The 24,483-nt window shown below is 46.0% G+C and overlaps 1 protein-coding gene and 1 long non-coding RNA gene across 3 annotated transcripts; one reads left to right on the top strand and one right to left on the bottom strand.

The window, feature by feature from the left end:
- Positions 1–683: 683 nt before the first annotated feature.
- SLC25A47 (solute carrier family 25 member 47) lies at positions 684–11,160 on the bottom strand. 2 transcript variants are annotated; one of them, XM_059473834.1, is made up of 6 exons: positions 10,973–11,160; positions 5,391–5,434; positions 4,444–4,515; positions 4,009–4,191; positions 1,738–2,008; positions 684–984 (listed from the first exon to the last, which is right to left on the bottom strand). In XM_059473834.1, exons 1-6 carry the CDS (start codon positions 10,998–11,000, stop codon positions 698–700), a joined length of 885 nt encoding a protein of 294 aa, XP_059329817.1. In that variant the 5' UTR covers positions 11,001–11,160; the 3' UTR covers positions 684–697. The 2 variants fall into 2 exon arrangements, with proteins under 2 accessions (XP_059329817.1, XP_059329818.1); XM_059473835.1 differs by lacking the exon at positions 10,973–11,160 and adding an exon at positions 7,610–7,724.
- A 3,394-nt stretch (positions 11,161–14,554) lies between these two features.
- Positions 14,555–17,893, top strand: LOC132074905 (uncharacterized). The gene is made up of 3 exons (XR_009418668.1): positions 14,555–14,706; positions 15,197–15,309; positions 15,983–17,893. It is a non-coding gene; the product is annotated as an uncharacterized LOC132074905 (long non-coding RNA).
- The last annotated feature ends 6,590 nt before the right edge of the window (positions 17,894–24,483 follow it).

The following is a 24,483-nucleotide window of genomic DNA, read 5'->3' as shown; positions in this document are numbered from 1 at the left end:
GCTGCTGCTCCATGGCCTGGGGAGAGGGATGATGCTGTGTGAGGGATTTTCAGGGAGAAAATCCCACAGCCAGCCTGGCTCTGCAGCCAGACCATTAGCACAGTTATGTAAACAGAGCATGGCTGCCACTCATAGAGAGCAGCAGGGAAAAGAAGGGACATTCCTGCTTCAGCTCCTGCCAAGGGAATATAATTGGAGAGTGCTTTGGGAAAATTACTGCTGGGAAGGGGAGGTTGCAGCCTGGAGCACAAATGTGTGAGTCACTCGCTGAATGCAGTGCAGGCATAGCATGTAAAGAGCACATGCTGGAGAGTGTTAAATCTTACACAAACTCCCTCCAGCTCTTTCTTTTGTTGGGAGGATCATTGTCTGTGCCAGTAGAAAAAAATTACTTGATTTATCAAAATCCCTGCTCAGACAAACAAATTATTAGGACATAAAAATTCACAAATGTTTCAAGGGCCTAAGCAGCAGCCACAATCTAAATACCTTAATGAGATAAAAGGGAGGTTTTGTATGAAGCCAAGGCTCCCTGATGAGTTTGTAATCCTGTAAGAATAAAACAATCCATCAATTGTCAGCTTTGGGCTGAAATGTCCATGCTTCTTATGCTGTCCACCAATTCAACAGTTGTTTGTGGATGTTGTCTTACGAAAAAATAAATAAATAAAATACACTTTGGACAGAGTGGAACAAGCTATTTTTTGTTCATATAATGATCTGAAAATCTCAGTACACCTTCATATGTTACAAACACTACCATGTTCACGGGAAAGGCACGAATGCAGTTTAAACCCAGTCCTTTGAAAAGCACTTTTGCCCCCTCCTTTCTCACACTTTCCCTCACACAGTGGATCAGGCCTTTGTACTTGTGCTGGTCTGATTCATCTACTTGCATGCGTGATTTGATGACATCCATGGGAGTACCAAATCCCCAGGCCAGGACTCCAGCAAAACCACCAGAAAGCAGCACAACAAGGAAACCTGCAGGAGAGAGTGAAGGGAGAAGGGCAGTTCACTTGCACCTCATTCAGCTACATCCATCTCAGATTTGACAAGAAACTTTGGTAACTTTATGTTTTTGGGGAGTTATTTTGTGCAGCTCTTGCAGTTGTGCATTTCCAGTGATCTCAGAGAATTTTTGCACGTGACATTTTGAACACCATGTGAAGTACATGAGGTACAGCCTGAGAGCACTCACACCCTCCTCAGATGGATTGAATTTTTATAATTCTCAGGGAGATGCTCTTTTGGTGAATCTTACCTATTCAATCTTTTCTCAAAGTGGATAGTTGCTTTTTGGAGCCAAATCACTACTAAGAACCTGAAGTGTCTTTACCTTCTCTCCCTAAACTTCATATTCAAGCTCTGGGCTGACCCTTGTCTGAGCTCCATGAGGGCTCCCAGGAGCTTTGTCCATGTTTAATTTCTTGTTACCCTGTTTTCACATTAACAGGATTTCATATCCACATTCCAGGCACCAGAGTGTGTGGTGAGAGCCCCTCCTGCAGGAGGAGGAGCTGCTTAGGGACAAGTGGGGACAGTGCAGCCCTCACATGCAGGCTGCTGGCACCAGGGCTGGGGCCAAAGCCAGCACACACAGAGCAAATCTTCATGAGGATCTGGGTGAGGTATTATGGGTACTAGGTGATGTTTGCCCAGAGCCTGGTTTCCCTCTTAGTGTGGGACTAAATAAGCCAATTTTGCAGGTAATGCCAGATGCTTTCCAACACCCACCTGGTTTATTTCTCCCATCTGGTGTGAGCCAGTCACACAGAACAGAATAGGAAAGGAAATATACTGCAGAAGCAGAGCAATCCCTGCAGAGTAATGCAGAACAGCCCTTGTAGAGTCCCCCAAAACCTTCCTCCTTGATGATAACCTTCAGACAGTGCAGAGACCCTTGGTACTTTGGCTTGGAAACAGGCTGATGTGTGCTGGAAGGGCATGGGTCCCTCTGAGTCTGCATCCGAACTTTAGCCACCTCACTGGGGTTTGTCAGCACAACCTGCAACACCAGAGAATGGCATTTTAATCCTCACAGTTAAACAGTGCTTTGGTCTCCCTCCTGTAAATTCTTGTCTCCCAGCTTCTCAGGCAATAGCATTGTCTGTGAGCTCCAGCAAGCTCCAGCCTCTCCCCTCTGTCTGTGCTGTTCCACCCAGCAGCAGCAGGACACATGTGAGCAGAGAGAAAGACGAGGCACATTCAACACAGGATATTAAATACCTGTAACTACTTGCTAAACTGGATGGGTGTGGAAAGAGGGACGTCCTCAGCCACAGGGAAGCCAGGGAAGGACATATCAGGGCTCTTGTTTGCATTTGTATTTGAACCAAGACCATCCCAGCTATAAAAATTTAAGCCATGTTGAGTCACTGACTGTAGGAAGCACCTAGAAGCCTGAGCATCTGGACTGCTCTGTAAGAGGATTGTGGCCAGGCACACATTTCTGCCCAGCATGCCATTGCTGTGATGGGATGAGCTCCACCACATTCACAGCACCTGTGGATGCTCACCCTCATCTGCCTGTGGGAAACTGCTCCTGGACCCAGCCTCGGCCCTGCCTGAGGATCCTGCAGGTTTGAAATGCAGCATTATCGCAGACATCTTTTTATGAAAATCCTTTCTTAGGATTTTTTCTTCCTGAGAAGCTGAGAGGCTCCAGGAACAAAATGTAAACAATGGTTATCTGCTGCTGTGGAATGCAACAGGTGGATCCATGATTGGTCTCGTGTGGATGTTTGGATTTAGTGACCGCTCACGGCAGAGCTGCTCTCTCTCTCTCTGTCCGAGCCAGCTGCCTTTGTTATCATTCTTTCCTTTCTATTCTCAGCTTTGCTAGCCTTCTGAGATGAAACTTTTCCTTCTATTCTGTTTAATATAGTTATAATGTAATATATATATCATAAAATAATAAATCAAGCCTTCTGAAACATGGAGTCAACATTCTCGTCTCTTCCCTCATCCAAAGACGCCTGTGACCACTGTCACACAGCATCACTTCCCAGGGGTACCCCCTGAGTTTAATCCTGGATGCTTTCACTCCAAGTTCTGTCTGTCTGTCTGTCTTACACAAACACACCCTCCAGCCACTGGGGGAGTTTGCTGCCTATGCTGTGTTCTCTTCCTCGTCCTGTGTTTGCTGCCAAGGTCTGTGTCATGTTAATGGCACGTTCTTAAGCGTCCTGGCGCTGCAAACCAAATCCAGCACGGGCTGCCCAGCAGGCCTGAAGGGGCAGCAAGGGCAGAGCATGACCTCCCCTGCAAAAACAAACCCACCAGGCTTGTTGCAGCTCCCCTGTGGCCTCCCGGACTGAAAAAACATTCCCTGCTTTTCCAGCTGCCTGTGTTTGTGAACAAGTTCTCATGTTGTGCTTTCCCTGCAGGGTGTGAAAAGTGCATATTGTATGGCTCTACGCAGATATTTACCATATGTATTTTGATGTATTGATCAGTAGTGCTGTACTAACCTTTTAATAATAAACATAGTTTTGTAATTAAAAGGTAACTTTTGTAGTTAAAATTAGAACTATGTTAGTGGGATTTTTTTAAGAAAGGAATGAGGCACTCGCACCAGATAGCAGCCACAGGACACCTGAATCTTTCAGAGAAAAAGAATTTATTGCCCTCTTATCAGAAGAAATGAACTTCTTCCCACTTTGAAGGCGCCGTTAGGATTCAGAGGAAGAAGGTGATGATGACCAGACAGAATCCTGTGTTTGAATGGAATTTATGCATCATGTATGAAGTGTATGAATATGCAACAGGTTATTAAGAGTTAATCCTTTGTTAACAGGTGTCCTTTTTTGGGATCGTGCTGCTCAGAAAGAGGTACCCGGACATCCGTAACTCTTTGTCCTTATTGTCTCATATTGTCCTAATTCAATTTGTCCAAATTACTATTACTCTAATTGCATTACTATTTTTATAACTATTTTATTACTATTAAACTTTTAAAATGTTAAAAGCAAGTGATTGGCGTTTTTCACAAGGGTGTTCACCTACCCGGGCAGCGCCGGCAGCAGCTCCAGCCAGAGAAACATCCAGCTTGGACGGCTTGGCATCTGCAGCCCCGTAGCGCAGCTTGCAGAGGGCGCCGAGGAAGTTCTTGTAGGTGCCAAAGGAAACTGAGGAAACCACTGATACAGCGAGGGCTGAGGCGGTCACCCCTTTGTAAAAGCCCCGGACCTCGTGGGAAACAGGACAAAGGCGACTTTTAAGGGTGAGCGGCATGGGAAAGCATCTGCTCAAAAGCACTGGCTGGGCATTGCTGAGCCAAAACAAATTCCCACCTGACAGCTCATCAGCAAAGCTAAATTTCACCCTGAGGGCTCTCCCAGCTGATGCTTGCATGCAATGGTGCCCATCGTCCCCAAAGTGACAGAGGCAGCTCTGCTGCTCTGAAACAAGGCACCTGCAGTGCTGCTGAGAGACACCCACCTTTTCTGTCCTGTACGTTTCCTGAACACAGTGCCAAAATCCTCTGTAGTGGTTCTCAGTCTGAATTCTCACCTAGGAATGAATACAGGGACAACTTTAAAATGCAGATAAAATATTAAAATAAATAAAACAACAAATGCCATAGCAGCAAACCAGATAATTAACCATAAAATAATGTGACCAAATGTGAAAAATGTATGTATTTTATGATTGGCTTTTCACAAATATTAAAATTAATATTATATGTGTTATGTTAGAAAGTAATGCTGTATTAATTCTCTTAAGTAGTGTGTTAAATACAGTTTTAGGTTATAAAAAATGTTAAAATAGAAACAATGCTATGTAAGATACTTTTTTAAAGAAAGGACTTGCAGCAAGATGACTTGCAGCCACAGGACACCTAAATCTTTCAGAGAAAAAGAATTTATTGCCCTCTTATGAGAAGAAACGAACTCCTTCCTGCCTTGAAGACGCTGTTAGGATTCAGAGGAAGAAGTTGACACTGACCAGACAGAATCCTGTATTTGAATGGAATTTATGCATCATGTATGAGGTGTATGAATATGCAACAGGGTATTGTTTTTAAGGGTTAATCGTCTGTTAAGGTGTGTCCTTTTTGCTGCCCAGAAGAAGGTACCCAGATGTCAGTAACTCTTTGTCTTTATTGTCTCATATTGTCCAAATTAAAATTGTCCAAATTATTATTATTTGTATTACTATTTTTATAACCATTTTATTACTATTAAACTTTTAAAATTTTAAAAACAAGTGATTGGTGTTTAATTTCTTTTTTTTTTTAGAGACAAACACAACTAAACACAGTGAGATACAGGGATGCAATGCAGATAAAGTATTATCATGGGACTATTTTTCTGAAAAGGAGGGGGAAAACAAAGGGGCCTCTGTGTTTTTGTTCTATAGTCAAAAAATAAAGCTCCAACAGGTACCTTCACTGTATCCAGTGGATAACCCACGGCTGTGCTTAGGCCACCTGAAACAGAGAATATGTAGGAGATGGTTAACAGCACATGTCACAGCAGAGCTTTCTCCCATCACAGAAGGGCACTGGGGAATAGCAGAAAATAGCTCCAGAGCCCAGCTGTGCCTGGCACCACACTTCTCCAGTTCCAGTAATGACGTTTGAGCCATCAATGACAGAGAAAAAATGCAAATTTCTGTGTGGCCAAGGCTCACCCAGAGGAGGAAACAGAGCATAGGAAACTTATCATGAACAACAGGACTGAGGAAGATGAGGCAGGGAGAGACCCTGAGAGCGCTGCCCCACGAAGAATGGAGGGAGGATACCAGGCTGTGCTTGTTTCCCCTCTCAGCTTGGGCACTACAGCTTCTTTGAGCTATGCCCAAGCGTCCCCACTCATAGAGCCTGGAGCAGTTTTGGTTTCCAGGCTCGGCGGGATTTGGGGCAGGCAGGGATTAGTGCTGGGAGTGCCCAGGGGCAGCCAAGCCCGCCCAGCGCAGCATCACATGCAGGGACAGCGTGTCCAATCCTCCAGCAACACACCCTGGAGCTACTCCTGGAGCCTTAAAATAGCCCCTGGATATGCAATAATCCCCTGAGACAAAGCTTAATGGCAAGCAAGGAGGGCTAAAGAGCTCCAACACGGATTTCTCTCTGTAGCAACAACAAATAGATCTCACCTCACTGCATTTCTCAGCTCTGAGCTAAGTGCTAGCAGGTAATGTGCTCACCAGCAAACTTCCTCCCAGTACATCACCTCAGTAATGTACATCACCTCTCAAGCCACCTGAGAGGAAATCAGGCTGCAGAACAATGGAGCTGTGTCCATGTGAGTTATTTAGACAGAGATCAGGTTCATAGAAGTGCTGGAGGAGCCTGTCAGACATTCAGAGATACAGGGCACATCAGGGGGCTTACCTGTTGAAAACTGCCTCTCACTGAGTTCTTCTTTAAAAAAAGAAAAATTAAAACACAAGCTACTCAAAAATGTGTTATCACTGTGGGCATGTTCACCTCCGATTACATGGCTGCTTGAGAGCTCTGGAAAGCTCTCCCATGTTCTGGAGAAAAGCAGCAGCTGCTGTTGTGAGTCACCAGGAGACAATCCCAAAGTGCATTACAGAGGAAAACAACCAACAGCATCTTTCTTGCAGAAAATTGAGGTTTGTTCTTCAAAAACACCTATCAAATCTGACAGCAGATAAACAGCAATGAAGGAGGGGAAAGGGCCTAGATGGAAGAGAGACAGCGATGGAAGAGAGAGGGCAAGGGGGAATACACAGTCAATAATATGGCTTGGAGAAGCACTGGCTGAGGTCCAGGCAGAGAGTGACAATGCACAAAGTCATCTGGGGACACCTGTGCTGTCCCAGGCTCCTGGCCAGAGCAAACAGGGACACAGGCAGCAGATGGGCCACTGCCAGGATGGCAATGCTGCCCTCACAGCTGCAGTGCCCAGGCCGTGCACCCCACCTCAGCTGGGAGGTTGTGACACATCTCATCGTTTTCAGAACTCCTGAACCTTAGAGGAGATGGGCATGGGCTGAGCAGATGCTGGGGACACAAGGGCACCATGCACAGCTAAGTCCTGGCTCACTGCACTGGATGAGGAAGCCAGGAGCTCTGGCACATGCAGATCACACACCAAGGATGATTTGGGCCAGTGTTTGACAAGAACTGACCTCCCTTCTGGAGAAATCACCCTGTTCACATGATAAGATACAGAGACAGCAGCACAGTAGGTTGCCCTAAACAGTCTCTTTCAGCCCTAAAGGCTCCCCATCAACCTGGTTCCAATAAGGATCAAACATCTCCACTTGGTAGGAGACCATAAAAGCAAATTTTTCACTGCTCCCAGCAAAGATGTGAATCCCCCAAACCTCCAAATAACCCAACCTGCCATGAACTGTGCTACTTAGGGGCACAAAGCACTCCAAGCAGTTGTCAGAGCTGAGGAGCTCGGCCAAGTCTACCAAAGGCTGAGGAATGAGGGCTCTGCACACTCTCACATGATATAAATAGCCTGGCACTAAGATAGCATGACCCACACATGCCCTGTTTGCACAGTAAAATCAAAGAAGGCCAGCAATGAACCGTGGGCATACAGGAGAGGGTTCCTGTGGGACTCCTGCTGAGTAACCCTGCATCAGCTGTGACAAAAATAAACAGCAAAAACAAGGGAATTACCTTTTTTTGTTTTAGTGAACCATTTTTCATGCTTCCTTTATCTGAGATATTCTTGGGTATTGAGCAGAGCTTGCAGCATCCCCTACACACACAGAGTGCTCAGAATGGATCACTCACAGCCCCTGTACAAGTCAGGTCACTCTGAGCAAGCAACTCAAATAAAGAGAGATTCTGGTGGGGTGCAATCACAGGGGAGCAAGGGGCAGCTGTACAGAGCCCACGAGGCTGAAACAGCCCTGAGCTGATGGCAAACCTGGCTGAGACACCCAGGAGAAGCAGGGATCAGTGTCCATGCCCTGGATGGGCTGACAGCGACTTTCAAAACCCTTTGTTTTGTGCAGAGTTGGATGTAGCCGTGATATTTTCTGAAAAATCCTTTCCTTAGAATTTTTCCTCCTGAGAAGCTGAGAAGCCTCAGGAACAAAATGTAAATAATGATTATCTGCTGCTGTGGAATGCAACAGGTGGATCCATGATTGGTCTCATAGAGTTGTTTCTAATTAATGGCCAATTACAGTCAGCTGGCTCAGACTTTCTGTCCGAGACACAAACCTTTGTTATCATTCTTGCTTTTCTCTTCTTAGCTAGCCTTCTGATGAAATCCCTTCTTCTATTCTTTTAGTATAGTTTTAATGTAATATATATCATAAAATAATAAATCAAACTTTCTGAAACATGGAGTCAGATCCTCGTCTCTTGCCTCATCCTTCGGCCCCTGTGAACACTGTCACAGTTGGGAACATCAGTGCCCTGACCCTAAGCAAGCTGAGCTTCATTCAGTCACACAACCCCAGCAGGAGCTGCTTTATCTGTAAGGAGACAGCATGTTCCTTCTAGAGGGAGATTATTTTATCTTTCCTTGGACTGCATGTAACCTCCCAGCTGTGGAAAAGCCCAGCCCTGCTGCAGGCCCTGCTGCACTACCACCACCAGGTAAACCTTGGCTTCACTTCCCCAAATCTTAAATCCTGACATAAGAGTCAAATCATCCTCACCCTGCACTCATCACCAGCCCCAGCCATCAATCCCCATTCCCTGCCATGGCCCAGGCTGCTGCTGTAGCAGGGCTAGAAAGTGTGCATGGATCACAGGAAAATTCAAGTCAGAAGAGGCCTTAAGAGGTTTCCAGTCCAACCTCCTGCTCAATTTTACTGGCCAGGAAGGACTCCTTCCTAAAACATCACTAAGCAGGTTTCTCTCATGTTTTTTCTATCTGGAGCCAGAGCAGATCACTGTTTCTGGGGCTGAAGATGCTGAGTTTCTTTACCTCATTGCCACAGAATCCATTGCCCAGAGGTGATGCACAGTATTTGTGCAGAGGCTGAAATTCAAATGGGCATGACCTCTGCTGTTTTTCAGAGGTGCTTAAGCCAGGCTTTCTCCAAGACACTCTGAAAACAGATCTAGGTCACTAGAGTGTCATTTACTAAACAGAAACTCTTATTTTTTATGTTGCCTCAACTTGCTTGATGCTCCTTAGCTGGGTTTACAGACTCCTTAGGAACATGAGAACTGCTTCAGCTCTGGCAAACATAAACCCCAAAACAAGCTCAGCACCAAAACCATCCCAGTTCTTATAGGCTAGATGTCTAACCCCAGGAGCTATCCCATCTGAGGGGAAGGATGATGGCCTCAGCTTGTCTATGGACAAGCTCTCACCTCTGCCAGCCAGTGAGAAGTTGCAGCATCCCTCCTAGAAGAGCTCTGAGCTGGACATGGAGGACAGGATGGAAAAATCTTGCTCTCTGACAGGCTGAGGTCAGTGAAGCGCCTTACAACAAGCCAAGAATTTTCTGGTCCCAGCTGGATCTCCACAGCCTGCATCCCCTCAGGCTGAGCCTGTGTCCAGGGCACAGGGGAGATTCTTGCTGCATGGCTGGGCAGAACAGGATGCTGGAGCCTGGACAGGGGGTCACAGCACAAACCCTGGCCTTGCATGGGAGCTAGGGCAAAAAACCAAGGGGAATGGCCATGTTCAAACTCTGTTTTCAGCTCTTCATGTTCCCTTGCAAAAGAAGCTTGTCTTTAAGTAACCTGTCTCAAACCATGCTAAAAAACGAAGAAGTCCAAGAAAAAAATGCCATCATCTCTTCCCCACCACGAACATGAAGTCTGAGAGAAGGTTTGGTTAATCCTTCTGGCATGGACATCTCATTGCCAGCCCTAGGCCAGGGCTTCCTTCTCCACAGAGTGCCCTGAAGTTCGAAGGGACACAGCAGGAGAAAGACAAACTATCATGGTGGTGCTGGTTAGATCCTCCTCTCCTGGAAAGGGTCTCCCAACACCCCTGGAAGACCAACACCCCAAGCATGGGCACAACAGGCACCTCCAGGGCTGGATGCTGCTGAGATGCCAAACCTCTCCCCACTGGCACATATTGGGTCATGAGCTATCAAATGGGCAGGGTAATACTCAGCATGGTCCTTCCCAGGACAAACACATCTGCATAGGCTGTTCCTGGTGAGGGGAAATGCCAAATTTCATTGAATGTCAAAGTGAGATCTGTCATGCAGGCTTGGGCTGGATGTCTCAGCCACCTGGTAGGTTCACCTGGCCTTTCTGTCAGTGGTGACCAAAGGCTTTTCTCCTGGTATTTATTGGTATATATTATATTTTATATTTTTTAATATATATATAAAATATATATATAGGCATATATTATCTTGTATACTCCACTGAATCTAACGAGATTTCAGCAAAGAACTGAGACCAGTGGGTACATTTTGTCGTTTAAAACAAAGATGGGTTTGAGCAGTACATGCTCTAAAAATGTCTAGAATTTAATCACACTTCTCTCCTGTTACTTTTTTTATATACAGCTAACCTACTTTCTCCCAGATCAAAGCCTGCTGCCTGCGCTGAGATCACCATCACAACTGCAAATGCATCTTAACCCAAGATAATGCAAAGGGCGTTCATCCAGACAATCTGAATGCAGTAAGAACATTGTGCTCTCACAAATCACACCCTCAGCCCCCCTGAGACGACATTCCAGCAGCCTACTGGGACCCCTGCATGCCAGACACGTGAGGGTTTCACTGTCAGGGCTATACAAGCTGGCTTGTATCTGCACAAAACCTATTACTCTCTGTCTCTTCCTATTAGTTTTACCCTGTCCCAATGCAATCAGAGTGGAAGAGATTGCAGGCAATGACCTCAGCTGACCAAGCTGCAGCGCTGCCTCTCCAGCAGCTCTGTGAGCCTACTCTGGTCACATTTCCCACTTTGTAAGGAAGAACACACTTTTAACAAGCAGCCCCCCATTTAGACTCTCAGCTCTGCTATTGAGAGCTGCTCCTCAGCTGAACAAGAAGGAAACACAGCCATCTGTTTTGGCCAACAAGCCCCAGTTCATGCATTTACCTCCGATGGCCCCAGCAATGAAATCCATGCAGAGCGCGGCTGCTGCCAAAACCACCCCGAGAGCGCTGGGGAGGAAGGGAGGGGACGAGGATCCTGTTCAGTCTTCCCAGAGCCCTGCCAGTCCTCCAGAAACACTGCTTTGTGACAGGAATCACCTTCCTACAGTCTGCCCTTGCCTCGGGGATTGGGAGCCTTGTGGGTACTGGATGAATCCGTATGCTGTGGCAGAGCTAGGAAGCCTGGAAGTGTTCCAGGAACACGGTGAATAAATAATCCCGTGAAGCCCTGAAATGCTGCGCCAGGGCTGCTGCTCCCTGTGCCCTTTTGCCTGGAAAGTCCCAAGGGGGGGTGGCTCTCAGGGTAAGGCTGGCTGTGAGGGGCCATGCCCTGCTGTTGTTACCAGCCCCAGAAGACAGCTTTGCACACTCGCTTGACAGAGGACACTGCTGGCTGTACCATGGAGATGCTGCATTTGTGGCTATTTGCAGAATTCCTCCTTCCCCTATCCCAGCCCACTCTTTCTTCTTCTGATAAACCACACACCCTTTCCATTAATGGAAATTCCTTCTGCCTTTACCAAGCCATTTTTCTGGATTTTCCTGATGCATGAAGCTGACCCTAACTTTTACATATATCCCCATAGATTATTACCTACTCATTATTTATACAAATTGTGAACCCCAATAATTAACCTAACCACATCCAGAGTATTTGCTTCTATTTCAGACAGAAGCAGCATAGTTCTCCCAGCCCCTGGGGCAGCTCTTCATCTCTTGCTCAGATTCCTAACCCCCTTTCCAATGTCAGCTCCTTGTAGAGAGACCTGCTGATCAAAGGGAACCAGGAGTTCAAGGAAATGTCATATTGCCTGGTTTTGCACAACAGTCCTGTTACAAAAGGGTGCCCCATCTACGTGTGGGAGGTTAAGCTTTGCCCAGAGAGACCCTGGAAACCAAAGTCCTGATGCAATGAAGGGCTTGCCAAGGCGTGACCTGAATTTTACCCCTCTTGTGGAGGTTTTCCCGGGTCAGAGCCAAGGTACATTGGCAGCAAAAGGAAAAGAAAATTTCACAGCTGCTGCCCCCTGGGTCAGCTTTACAGGGGAGCTGAGCACTTCAGTGCCCAGTGCCATTTCCTGCACATTTTCCAGGAACATATTTCTCACTGAAGCATGTATTTGGGGCTGCTGTGGCAGTGACAACAGCTCTGTGTGAGGGCAGAGTTTCTGGGAATTGAAAATGAAAGTATTTTTATTAACTTGCTTCCTGTGATTTCTTATGCATCCTTCCCTGAATGCTTTCTGTTCTGAAGAGAACAGATTATTCCAGTTTAACATCATGCAAGGACAGCAAAAAAAACTTAAAACCACAAGTAAAACATTATCTAGAGAGGTAGCAATGTAGCTGCAAAAACACACTGGGTTATTTAGTAGCTCTTTCTTGTGTCCATACAGGAGTTATTAATGGTTAATAACAGTCTGTGCATGCCAAGTGCAGGGAAATCTGTTGTTTCCTCTTCTCCCATCATCCCATTCTGCTGCTGTCCTGGCAGAACCCCTCCAGCAGCAGAACAGAGATGGGACCTGCTGCGTCAGTGACACACAGGGACAAGGACACAGTCCCCTGGGGAGGGGCAGCCTGGAAGCACATGGGGGTGGGATTTTTCTACACATTGCAGTCACTGGTGTCATATCAGTGAGAAAATAGAGGCTGGCTGGCATTTCACTCTGGCTGACTAAAGCATTTAATACTAATTATTATTTTCCATGAAACGTCAAAAGACCAAGCAAAATTCCTACTTTCTTTAGCTGAGCTGAACAGCTCAAAGGGAATCTTCCTCGTGAAATTGTCTGAGATTGTAAAAAAAACCCAACCAACCCAACCCCCTTCCTTTTGTGGAAGAAAATTAATCCTTTGTTTATTTTTTTACCATCCATTCACACCAATGCTCCTAGCAAAATGTCACTTGCTTTATATAGCAGGAATCTGACTCTATAATCTTCTGATAATGGTTTTGGTCCCTTCAATGGGGCATACCAGGAAAGGTCAGGTTTTCCATCTGACTGGGGTTGCTTTACAAATAGAGGTCATTCAGAAGGTGTCCATGTGAAAGAAGAATATTTTGGGGCTTGAACCATTTCACCTTGACCCATGAAGGTATCCCTGAGACAGCCAGCTCTGAGGAATGCACACACAGAGGTGCCTCAGGGACATCTGCTTCAGCCAGGGCTTAGCACAGTAACATGAGCCTCAGCAAACACCACTACAGCACTCTCTGCTCCTGGTGGGCAGTCAGGACTTAGGGGAAAAGGGGATCCACTGCCAAGCTCAGCCTGGCCACCACGTGATGGCAGCAGGGCAAGAGTCCTCTGGAAGAGGAGCCCCACACCAGGGTTCAAGTGCTCACATGAGAGCAAATACTGAGGGAGGCGTAATCCTGTGTGAAGGACACCCCATCTGAGAAATGAAGCCTGTGTAACTGCTGGCACACTCCAAACAGCACAGACCAACTCCCTGTGGAAGAGAGGGACCCTCTTCCACAGCAGCAATTCAACTTCCCCTACTAGGAAGGGAAGGAATTCAAGGCAGCAATTCAACTTCTCCTACCAGGGCTCCTTGCAGAGACAGAGTCCTTGAGGTCTCACTCCTCTTCTTCTGAAGGAGCTTCCTCCTCCATCCTCTCTTCCCTACACTTCAGAGATTTACCAGCCTCATTAATTTACCCAAACCCAGTGCTATAGGTCAATGGAGACAGTCCAGAAAATCCATCCCAAAGAAATCTTGAGTTATCAGGCATTTCTCCAAGATGAAATATTAATCATTCCTGTCCCACTTTGACACAGTGCTCAAGGGCTGCAGATCCAAAGATCACTGCTAGTCTAGCTTGCAAATAAACACCATGGTCCACATCTATGCAGTGAGGAGAGAAAGTGCTGGTCCTAACCTAGGTGGTCATCTCAAAGCAGGGCCTAGCAAATCACACACCAAACATGTTTTGAGCCTCCACAAGGGATAGCATTCCATGAGAAATAAGTCATGACTTCTTTCCTCCAGTAGCAAACTGTTCAAGAGACATTTGTTCAAAATGGGCCAATTTCACAGGGGGCTTTGAGAAAGCAGAGCATGGAAGGTTCTGTCAGATTAAACCACAGCTCTGATGACATGAAGCAATCTGCAGAAAATCATGAAACTGAGTGATAAAAAGTGAGGAAGGCCCTAATTTTGCCCAGTGTGTGATGGATGAAACACTTCATTTGCTTCACAGGAGGAGGCAGCTGTCTGCCCACCCAGGCAGAGAGAACTGCTCCACTGCAAAGTGGCAGAGGGTCTAGAAGACCAGAACAAGTGATGGAGCAAAAGGAAATGTGGGAAGGGAGCCTTCAGGCAGGCAGGCAGTGTTAAATAGTGTAGGGGGATAGAATACAAGAAAACAAAGATAGTGTAGAAAGTAATCTTACCCCTAAGGAGTTGCAGCTGGGCCAATTAGCAAAGATTAGGAGCAGGCCTGACTTTAACAGGCCACAGCTGTAACCAATGAGAAAAAGATGCTATAAAAGAGTTGGGTGGCTGGTTGAGAAGGGAATGGGAGTCTGTTGGCTGCTTTGTGAAGAAGAAAGAGTCAGTGCTTTGAGGACATGCCCATGAGAAACACCAAGAAGGTATGAAACTTTGGTGATAAGGAAACAACAGTATGGAACCCCTGCAATAAGATGACAACAAAATAGCATCATACAGGTGAGACAAAATAGCAGAGGCCTCCTTTTCCAATCTTATTCCACAGCTCACTCACAGGATTTTACCAAATCCATCCTACAAAGCCTGTCCTCTTTATGCTCTGCCACCAGCTGCCAGCTCATCCAGCCAGGCTTGCTGAGAAAACGCTCCTTCCTCACTTCCTGCCACAACGTGTTGCATTTTCCATCCCACCTGCACTGTGCAATGCTGCACTCACATGCACACCATTAACTCCTGTCCAATTTCTTTTGGAAAAGTCCTTGACTGGAGGGACTGTTCAAACAGCATCGCCCCGCTCCGCCCCCGGGCTGTTTGCACATTGCAGAACAGGAAAGGGTGACAGCGGTGACACCGGTGACACCAGCAGTGCTGAGCTGGCAGGGCCTGGCCCTTGGCTCCAGTGCTGGGGGTGGGATGGGGGGTGGAACCTCCTGGCTCCAGCTGTGTTGTGGATTGTCAAATCAAAGCAGCTCATTGTCCTTTATCTCAGGTACTAAAGGAAAACCAATAATTCCAAGGACTTGAGAACTCACAGCAGGAATCTCACGGCAAAACAAACAGAGGCAGTAAGGAAAGCACTCTGAGCATTGGCAAGTGCATCAGGTATAAGTGATACGTGATTTCACCTCTGGAAAGCTGAAAGGAGGTTGCAATGTTTCTACACACATTCCCAAAGGCAGGGAAAATAGCACATTCCTAAGAAGCTGAAGATAATCACAGTAATTTAAGAAGTCACAGATTTTCTGGCTTTGGGCAAGTCATTCCTTCTCCCTACACCTAATCTTCTCATCAGCATAACTGATGTGTCCACTGCCATGAAGACACTGCAAGGATCTGGACGCTTCTCAGGGAGCCACAAGTCTCTGTTCAGGAGGAAATAATGGGAAAAGGTGGAAGTAACAATATTAGCACCTATCCTACACAAACACCCCTGTGAAATTATGTATATATTGAAAATTTAAAGTGTTACATAGATCTTTCCCCAAAATCATAGAATCAGGTTTGGGTTGCAAGGGACTTTAGAGATCACCTAATTCCAATCTTCATGCTGTGGGCAAGGACAACTTACTCTAGAGCAGGTTGATGAGGGCTCCATCCAGCCTGGCCTTGAACACTTCCAAGGATGGGGCAGCCTGACCAGTGTCTCACCACCCTCACAGCAAAGAACTTCATCCTAATATCTAATCCAAACCTACTCTCTTTCAGTTTGGATCCATTGCTCTGTGACCTGCAGCCATATGCCTTTGTAAGCAGTCCCTCCCCCTCTTTCTTGCAGGCTCCCTTCAGCCCCTGGAAGGCCCTGATTACATCACCCTGGGATGCACAGTAAAAAGGGGAAGTTTGACAGTGCACCACCCCAGCAAGCTCTCAGGAAAGATTTTATACCAGCCTGAATTGCCAGCATTGCAAAAGAACTCCTTGCTGTGATGGAGGGAGGGGGTGTCAGGACTGTTTTGACTTTCTGACTGCTTTCTGAGCTACTTTCCAACCTCTTGCACAATTTCTGCACTTCAATGAACAGAAGATGTAGTCAGTGACTTGGCAGCAGGCCTGGAGAGCCAGGAGCAGAAGGAAGCACTCACCTTCCTGGCCTGCTTTTCCTTGCCACCAAGCAATAAAGAACTCTTTATTTCATGCTGATATTAATGTATAAGCCTCTTTCCTTTCAGCAGAGGCACCTCAGGTGTTAGACAGTAAAACACAGCTCTTTTAGTAGGAACAGAGACAAGTTCCCAATCCATTTATTGATGTTGCTGGTGCACCATCAGTTCTCACTCCAGAGTCTGTGTTGCTGTATCTTTTTTTGCAATATTCCCAAACTGTGTCTCCTTGAGACCTCTGCTTTACACCAGTGAAAAATCTATGAGATGCTACATTATTGACTAGCCAATGGTCCTCTTCCTTTATAACTAGCTGATTTTATATGACTTAACAACCTCAGAGCTACTTGGAAATTAGAAAGAAAACCCAGCTCTAGAACTATAAGGCATTATTGTCTGGGACTTTGAGATCAGCTGCTAAAGTCACATGGGAAAGGGTTACTTAACAGAAAAACCTGGCACCAAAGAGTTCAGAAAAGAGAGCTTTTTCTAAATGCCAGCATTATAATGAGCTTATGTTGAGAGGGGATATATACAGAGGAATTTCATCTTGCAGAAATAGAAAACAACTAAAAGGCAAAGTATGTCCCTTTAAAATACTGCTACAGAGCAAGTTTAATGCTGGAGAAGAACCCCACATTGTTGGTGGAGGGGTGATGGTGAACAGCCTCTGATACCCATCCTAACTTGATCAATACTAATTCAGGGGTCTCTGCCTGTGTGCACTGTCCTACTGCAGATATAGACCCATTTCAGCAGCAAGTGTTCAGTCCTATGCCTCCAACATTAACCTGACTTTTTCCATTGGCCTGACCAGGAGAAAAATTAAAATCTAAGCCAGAAGTTTCCATAGCTTTTTTCAGGAGCACTCTCATGCTTAACAAAGAATACTCAGACACCAGGACTAGCAGTACCAGGCTCTGAGGATCATAGGAAGTGCACAGAGTCACTTATCACCTGCCTTATTTGTTCAGGAGCCATAGGAGTGTCCACTTGCAGAGTTCATGGGAAGTTTCAGTAGAGGCACAATGGTCATCCTGCCAAGCCTGTTCTTTCAGTTTACAAGAAATGGGTGCCTTTACTATAAGGCTGTTGCAACAACAAGCATTCCACGTAACAGCTGGAAGCCCACAAATGGCCCAGCAGGAAGTAGCCTTGAAGCAGGCCAACATATTGAAAAATGGTCCAGACACAAACCTTAGTGGCTGTGTGCCCACTCTGGTAAATAGCCTAGCATAGATTTAGATTTAGCTGGACACCTAGTCTCCCAGTCCTTGGCTGTGCAAGTGAATACAGCTTGTGCCAGAGGATTTCAAGTACGTGATGTTGAAAGTATATTTTTGTACCTGTTAGCAGTGAAAAGCCATTAGCCTCACGGAAAGGTTCCTGTAGGAACAGGGTAACTTAAAAACAAAGCAATGAGGCAGGCAAAGAAGCTTGTTCTCCTAGTTCTGCTTCTTGTTCCCCTGGGCTAAATCAGTATTATCAGCTCTCTTATCTATAAAATAGACATAATTGCACCTTTTTACCTCACAGAAACAGCCTGAGGCTTAGGTTATACTGTCTGCAAATTCAGGCTGGAAAAATGCTATAAAGATGCCAGTTACTGAGCTTTTATCTTCCTGTCCTGAGTGATTTCCCAACATTTTTTCTCACTGTCACCAATCACAAGAGTATTTGCTGAGTGACTGAGTAACTTGCAGAGGGGAAAATGGGTAAAGCTGCTGGGCTGTAGAGAGTTATTAGCTCAGGTGACTGCACTCAGTGCCCCCTCTCTTAGCTCAGCATGCCTCTTTGTGGTCCCTGGCATCTTCAAACTGTGATGCTAAACAGCATTTGGGTTCTGCAGGAGACCTGCTCTCAGCATCCCTGTTTGCATGGGCATGCAGAGTCTTCTGGCCTTCCCCAAGGAAAGCCAGCAGCTCAGAAACCTGTTCCACCTGCAGCAAATAGAAGAGAACATAGTCCTTGCAATACTTCAAGTACTTTGGACTCAGGTCCTTGCCCAAATACACATTAAAAAAGAAATTATCATTTCTTAGCCATCCTAGTACTATCACAGGCCAGGCAAAAAGAGGGAACCTGTGATAAGAGGAGACAAGATTCAGCAAGGGCATGTGTAGCCAGCCCTCTTGGAGTCTTCTTGCTGACCACAAAAATTACAGAAAAGCAGAAAATTCAGCAGTTTAGTTAAAAAAACCCCAAAGTATGCATGATCTTTGAAAACAAAGAAAATGCCAAGGAAAAGACCTTGGGCTAATGCCTGTAGGCAGCTTTTTCTGCTTTTTCGGTCTGTTCATTTTCATCTGCTTCTAGGGAAGCACCCAGGAGTTTGCTATGGTTTTGTATTTCGAACAAAGCACAAGACAACTGAGCATGAACAGGGATAGATTCCTCCTCAGAATGAACACAAACGTTGTGAACTGTTTAGTGTGCAGGTTATGCTTCTTTCTCTTCTCCAACATGCCAGTAACACAAACTAATCCACATACACGTGTAGCAGAGGCTGAGACACACAGCAGAAGGTGCATGTCACAACTTGGCTAATGCTGCTTAAACTGGAGAGGGGCAGGCTTTCCAGAAGGTAAGTGTTCCCAGCAATAAAAATGTCTCCATTTTACCAGGATAAAAGATGGAAAGTTGGAGCTAGACTGAACTTTTCAGAGCACCTGACAACTTAGAGCACACTAAGCCACTCCTGTCCCCCAGCACCTCTGCCTCTGCTCCTCACAAGCTCAGCATTTCAGGTAAGCTCAATTTGAAGTATTAGCCAAGGCAGTTGTGTGTCTGCCATGATTTCCCTGGGAACGGAAGAGGCCTTACATGCTGTCCCTGACCAGGACAATTTGGGGGATCACAAGGCCTCCAGCCATCAGCAGATCTGTAAGCAAGGCACTTTGTCTCAGCAGCACTCAGCTCCTGTACAGCTGCACCAGTTACATTTCATGCTTTGAAGCTCCAGTCTTATCAAGGGATTTTATCAGATTGAGGAGTTTCAACATGGCATACAGTACCTTTGAAGTCAGGGGGATAATGACGTCAGAGAATATCCTAAAGCCACCCAAGGTCATAAAGTTAATGGATAATAAAGGCATCCAGTCCCCTGAGAATAATGCCTTAGCTGCTCTGCCTTCAAGTACAGCTGCATCCAGAGGTTCTGGAGTATCCCACAGATCTGACTCAATAAAATAACATCGAATGGGGCAATGCAAACAACAAGGAGGGCAGCAAACACAAGAATGTTTAGGAAAACAAAGGAAATGGACCTGGAAAATGGACACGGAAAATTAATCTACACAAAGGCACCCGGTGAATTCACCTGGAGAAGATTATTCTTCAGACAAAGGTGCTGTTTTCCTATGTACAATGTGCCCCAATGTTTCTCTCATCTCACCACTTGGATTTATTTATACTGCTTTGGATGCCAGGCCATTCTGTAAAGGACTCTGTCATCAAGCCTGGTTGTGCTGGACTGCAGCTTCTGGGAAATGCAAGGTTTTCCTTCAAAGCAGTTTGCTGCTGTAAATGCAATGTTCACATTGCACAGGGTCTGAATGCCATCCACATTCACATGTCATGGGGCACAGAGCTGCTGCCCCAAAGAGACTTTGAAGAGTGATTCAGGGAACCAAAGAAGGTGCTAGGGAGAAGTTCAAAATCCAGTCACAGCTCAAAATAGAAAGAGAAACTGCATTTTTCCAGGTAACACAACGACAGCTGAAGCTGTGATGATGCAGCAGTTAACCTTAGAAGTTAAGGAAGGGTCTGAGGGCAGAAGGCTGCATGAAAGGGAATTCCCATCAGGATAGTCCCAGAGCTGGCCAAGCCTCAGCAAAGCTCTAGGGAGCAAAGAGGAGGCTCCCTCATCCACCACCCTCCCCATTGTAGTGGGACCTTTCTACTGGGATATGGCCAATTGTTGATGCCAAATTCACAAGCAAACAGAAAGATTTTTAAACACCTGAGTCAACAATGTATATTTTATTGCATGCCACTGCCACCAGAATTTCCACGAGTTCATCACAACTCCACATTTTTGTTCCTTTCCCACTTCATTGTGCCCCACTGCTTCATGTTACACTTACCTGCAGTGTTTATTCTGTCACACTGCTTGCTCTCTGCCTTTTTCCTGTTCCATTCCCCAGTCTCCTGATGCCCTTGAGCAGGTTTCAGTTTGGTGGCACCTTCTCACAGATTTCCCCTGTGTGCCATTGAGGACAGCAAACAGCCAACAGGGTCACTCCTTGCCATAGGAATGAGGGAAAATTCCCTCTGCCATCTCACCCCACCAGCATCCTCTGCAAGGCCTCTTCCACCTAAAAGACAGAATGACAAAGATAGGAGGTTTTTTTAAGGGTTAGATTAAGTCATAACTTTTCTCTCAGACACATACTGTACATGCTGGTAGCTCTGTATGCTCCCCAAGCTGCTCTGGGTTCTTTCTTTTCTGCCTGCTTTATTTGAGGGCCCACATTTTGCCATGCAGTGAGGAAGCTCGGTGCTCCCAAAGAAGAAGAGAGCAGGAAAAGCACAAGCCCTCACTCCAGTCCTGCAGGGGACGCATCCCAGCAGTTGCAAGTTGTGTTGGGAAGAGCCTCAGCAGAATGAGAAGGAAGGAGTCACAGCTGAGCCCAGTCCATGGAGCCTGGAGGGCACAAGTGTCCCAACAGGCATCTGAGTCACACTCTGAGCCAGAGGCATTGCACATCAACAAAGCAGACACAAGATCAGACACAGCTTCTGAAAAATTTAGGAAAACAGCCTGAGAGAAGAGGAGAATGACTAAATCTGTTTTCCTTCTGCGTCAGGTTAGGTGTCCTCTCCAAAACCATATCTCTACTGCACACATATGGCCCTGGATGAATATTCAAAATACTTGATCTAAGAAATACTACCTAACTATAAGAGCCCAAATACTTCCTTTGTTTATCACACAAATACAAGCATCTCTAGTGACTCACTGTCCCACCCACACACAAGATCAATAAACTCATCCACATTCACACAGTGCTGCCTCACAAATGTAACTTGAACTGAAAACAAAACAAAACCCCAAGCAAGAAAAAAAGAACAAAGGACAAACTCCCCAGTGGGACAAAGCCATGCTCATGCCTTAGTGAACCAGCCCTGGACATCTCAGACTTTGTACCAAAGAGCCCTTGTTCTCTGCACCAGTACATAAAGTGGCCACCACCCCTCTGAAGTGCTCCAATGGGGTTCAGTAGCACTGAATAAAACATTCTGTAAAATGAAATAAAGCTTATTAGGAACAGCTCAAGCATACATGAACAAGACAGGCCTTGGGAGATTGCAGCAACCTGGGAGGGGCTGCACAAACACCACCAGCAGGATTAGAATTCAAGTGATCTTGACAAACTGGAAATACAATCTGGAAAAAGCAATTTAGCATGAACAGCTAGGAATGACTACAGAAAAAAACCTGCAAGGTCAAGGTGGGGAACATTGTGGCACACAGCTGATCTACCAGAAGGGACCTGGAGCACATCATGTTCACAGGCTGCCCATAAGTGAACAATGTCATATTGTGTTTTATATGTTATATGTTATATATATGTTATATATGTTATTCATGTTATGTTTTATGTTATGTCTCTTGTGAATATCTGATCTCATATTCAGATAAAGGAACAAGAGTGTTGTCTGTAAATACTCAGGGTAATCTCCCAGAACTCACTCAGCAAGGCCTTAGGGCTTGGTTCAAGGAACCATCACATCAGCTGAAGAAAGAGGGACTAAGAAGAATCAGAGATCAGAAGATGATTACTAATATAATTCAGAGAAGAAAAGACTAAGACTGAAACCATCTTCAGATAACCTAGAAGTGCCTACAAAGAGAGAGGAAATGTTTTCCTTGACGACTGTGAGCAAACATTAGAATTACAAAACCACTTCTGGTGGAGAAGGTCATTCCTCTGAGGCAGGCTGCTTGGGAGACCAGAGGATTTGAATAACAGATTAAAAACAGTTTGGCCAGGAACCTTTTAGGTAAAGCTGATCCTTCCAAGTCTTGTGCTACAAGACAGAGACCTATAACATCTGGATTTTCACCTGGAGAAGTCTGCACGTATTTGTAGCTTCCTCCGTGGATCCAGGGTATACAAGAGTCACAGAAAATCACTTCCACTTTTACTTGCATACAACGCTTAAGGAAAAACGACTGGTCAGGGATTTCTGTCTGGTCTCAAGCACTGTCTGTAGGTGTGTGAGTTCAGTAAAACCTAAGGCTCCTGTGGGATGCGGGTGACAGAGCAGGATGGGCAGCTCCCAAAGCCACTGATGCTGAGTCAGGGGCAGGACCAGCCCATCTATCTGCTCTCTAGTACCAGCTGGTCATCCCCAGGTAGGGCAGGTTTGTGAATGAGGGGACTCAGAGCATCCTAGAGATACCTTGGTGCTTGAGTCAATTTGATGGGTTTTAGAGATGAGAAGGAGCCTAAATCAGCATTGGATTGGAAGATAAGGGTAATGTCAGGGATTCATTGAATGTTTTGCATTTACATCTTGTCTACTTATTAATTGCAATGATAGTCCAAGAGCTGCTTAATGTGGGATAGATTCACTTTTTTCCTTCTACTAGTAGTTTCAGTCCTCTTAGAAATCATCCTTGTCTTTGTTGATCTGTTTTTGTGCATTCTTTGCACAGAAGGAAAAAGCTGGATTGATTTTTAATGTGTTATTCCACTGCAAGATCTTATTGATTTTTTTATGGAGCTTTTGCACTTAAAAAAAAATCCCTGCCACACCATGGAAAGCAATTAAAAAAAAAAAAAAAGGAATAAAAATCCACCTATCTGCTTTTCCATTCTGCTTCTGGAATTTACCCTCCAAAATTAATTTAGACTGTGCAGGCCCTGAAGAAGATCCTGTTACTCTAAGCAAAGCTGGAATAGGTCACTTATTGTTCTAGGCCACTGGTATTCCCCTTTCTCAGACATTGCCTGCAGAAATAACGAGCAGCTTAAACAGGGCTCCCTTTTCAAACTGTCAACAGCTTGAGTTCCCCATTTAAGCACTCTGGCATCAGGGCACCCTGAAGCCAGGCAATGCTAGCAGAAAGCAGAATTAATGCAGAACAAGAAAAGCCTGCGGGGAGGGAGAGGCCCCTTGTGCAGGGTGAAGTGCAGCAGGGCTGTGCAACGCTGAGATCCAGGGCTCTGCAAAGCCCCACTCGGCTGTGCCTGTGAGCACCAAAGACAGGGTCTCATTCCCACACTTCTCATTGTGCCATGGGGGCAGCATCTAATGCACAAGGCCCATATCTGCTGGTGCAACCCTTCCTCCCCTCTCTGGGATGATATTCTGGGGGAGAGTCTGGTAATGGAACCATAGAATGGTTTGTGTTGGAAGGGACCTCAAAAACCACCCAGTTCCAGCCCCTCTGCCATGGGCAGGGACACACACCTCTCACTAGAACTGGTGGCTTGAAGTGCCATTCCATTTGGCCTTGGACACTTCCAGGGATGGGGCATCCACAGTTCCTCTGACATGTCCCAGAGCATTGCCAGCAGGTTGAGGAGGGTGATCCTGACCCTCACTCAGCCCTGGAGTGCTGTGTCCTGCTCTGGGCTGCTCAAGAGAGACAAGGAGCTCCAGGAGTGAGTCAGCAAAGGACAACAGGGTTGATCCAAGAACAGGAACATCTCTCAGGCTGATGGAGCTGGGCCTGTTCAGCCTTGAGAAGAAACCATTGAGAAGGGACTCAGTCAATGTCTGTGAGCATCTGAAGGAAGGGTGGCAGGAAGATGGACCCAGGCTCTTATTGGTGGTGCTGAGCAAGAGACAATGGGCAGAAATCAATGCACAGGAGGTTCCACCTGAATATGAAGAACTCCTTTACTGTGCAGTGACTGCAGACCAGAACAGATTTTCCAGAAATGCTCTGGAGTTTCCTCCCCTTCAGTGAAGGTATTCAAGAACCATCTGGATGCAATCCTGTGCCACGAGCTCTGAGGTGACCCTGTTTAGGCAGGAAGGTTGGACAAGAACCAGCTCTGTGGTCCCTTCCAGTTCTGTGAAGGTGTCCCTGGAGCCTTCTCTTTTCCAGGCTGAACAGCCCTGACTCCCCCAGCCTTTCCTTTTAACAGGTCTGGCAGGCATTTTACCCCTGTTAAAAGGGGACACCCTCTCCAAAGGCCTCATGCCATCAGCTCCTCAG

Source organism: Ammospiza nelsoni, chromosome 6, assembly GCF_027579445.1.
Source record: "Ammospiza nelsoni isolate bAmmNel1 chromosome 6, bAmmNel1.pri, whole genome shotgun sequence".
In the NCBI taxonomy this organism is placed as follows: domain Eukaryota; kingdom Metazoa; phylum Chordata; class Aves; order Passeriformes; family Passerellidae; genus Ammospiza; species Ammospiza nelsoni.
The sequence above is the reverse complement of the archived record's forward strand: the minus strand, read 5'-3'. Positions and strand labels throughout refer to the sequence as shown.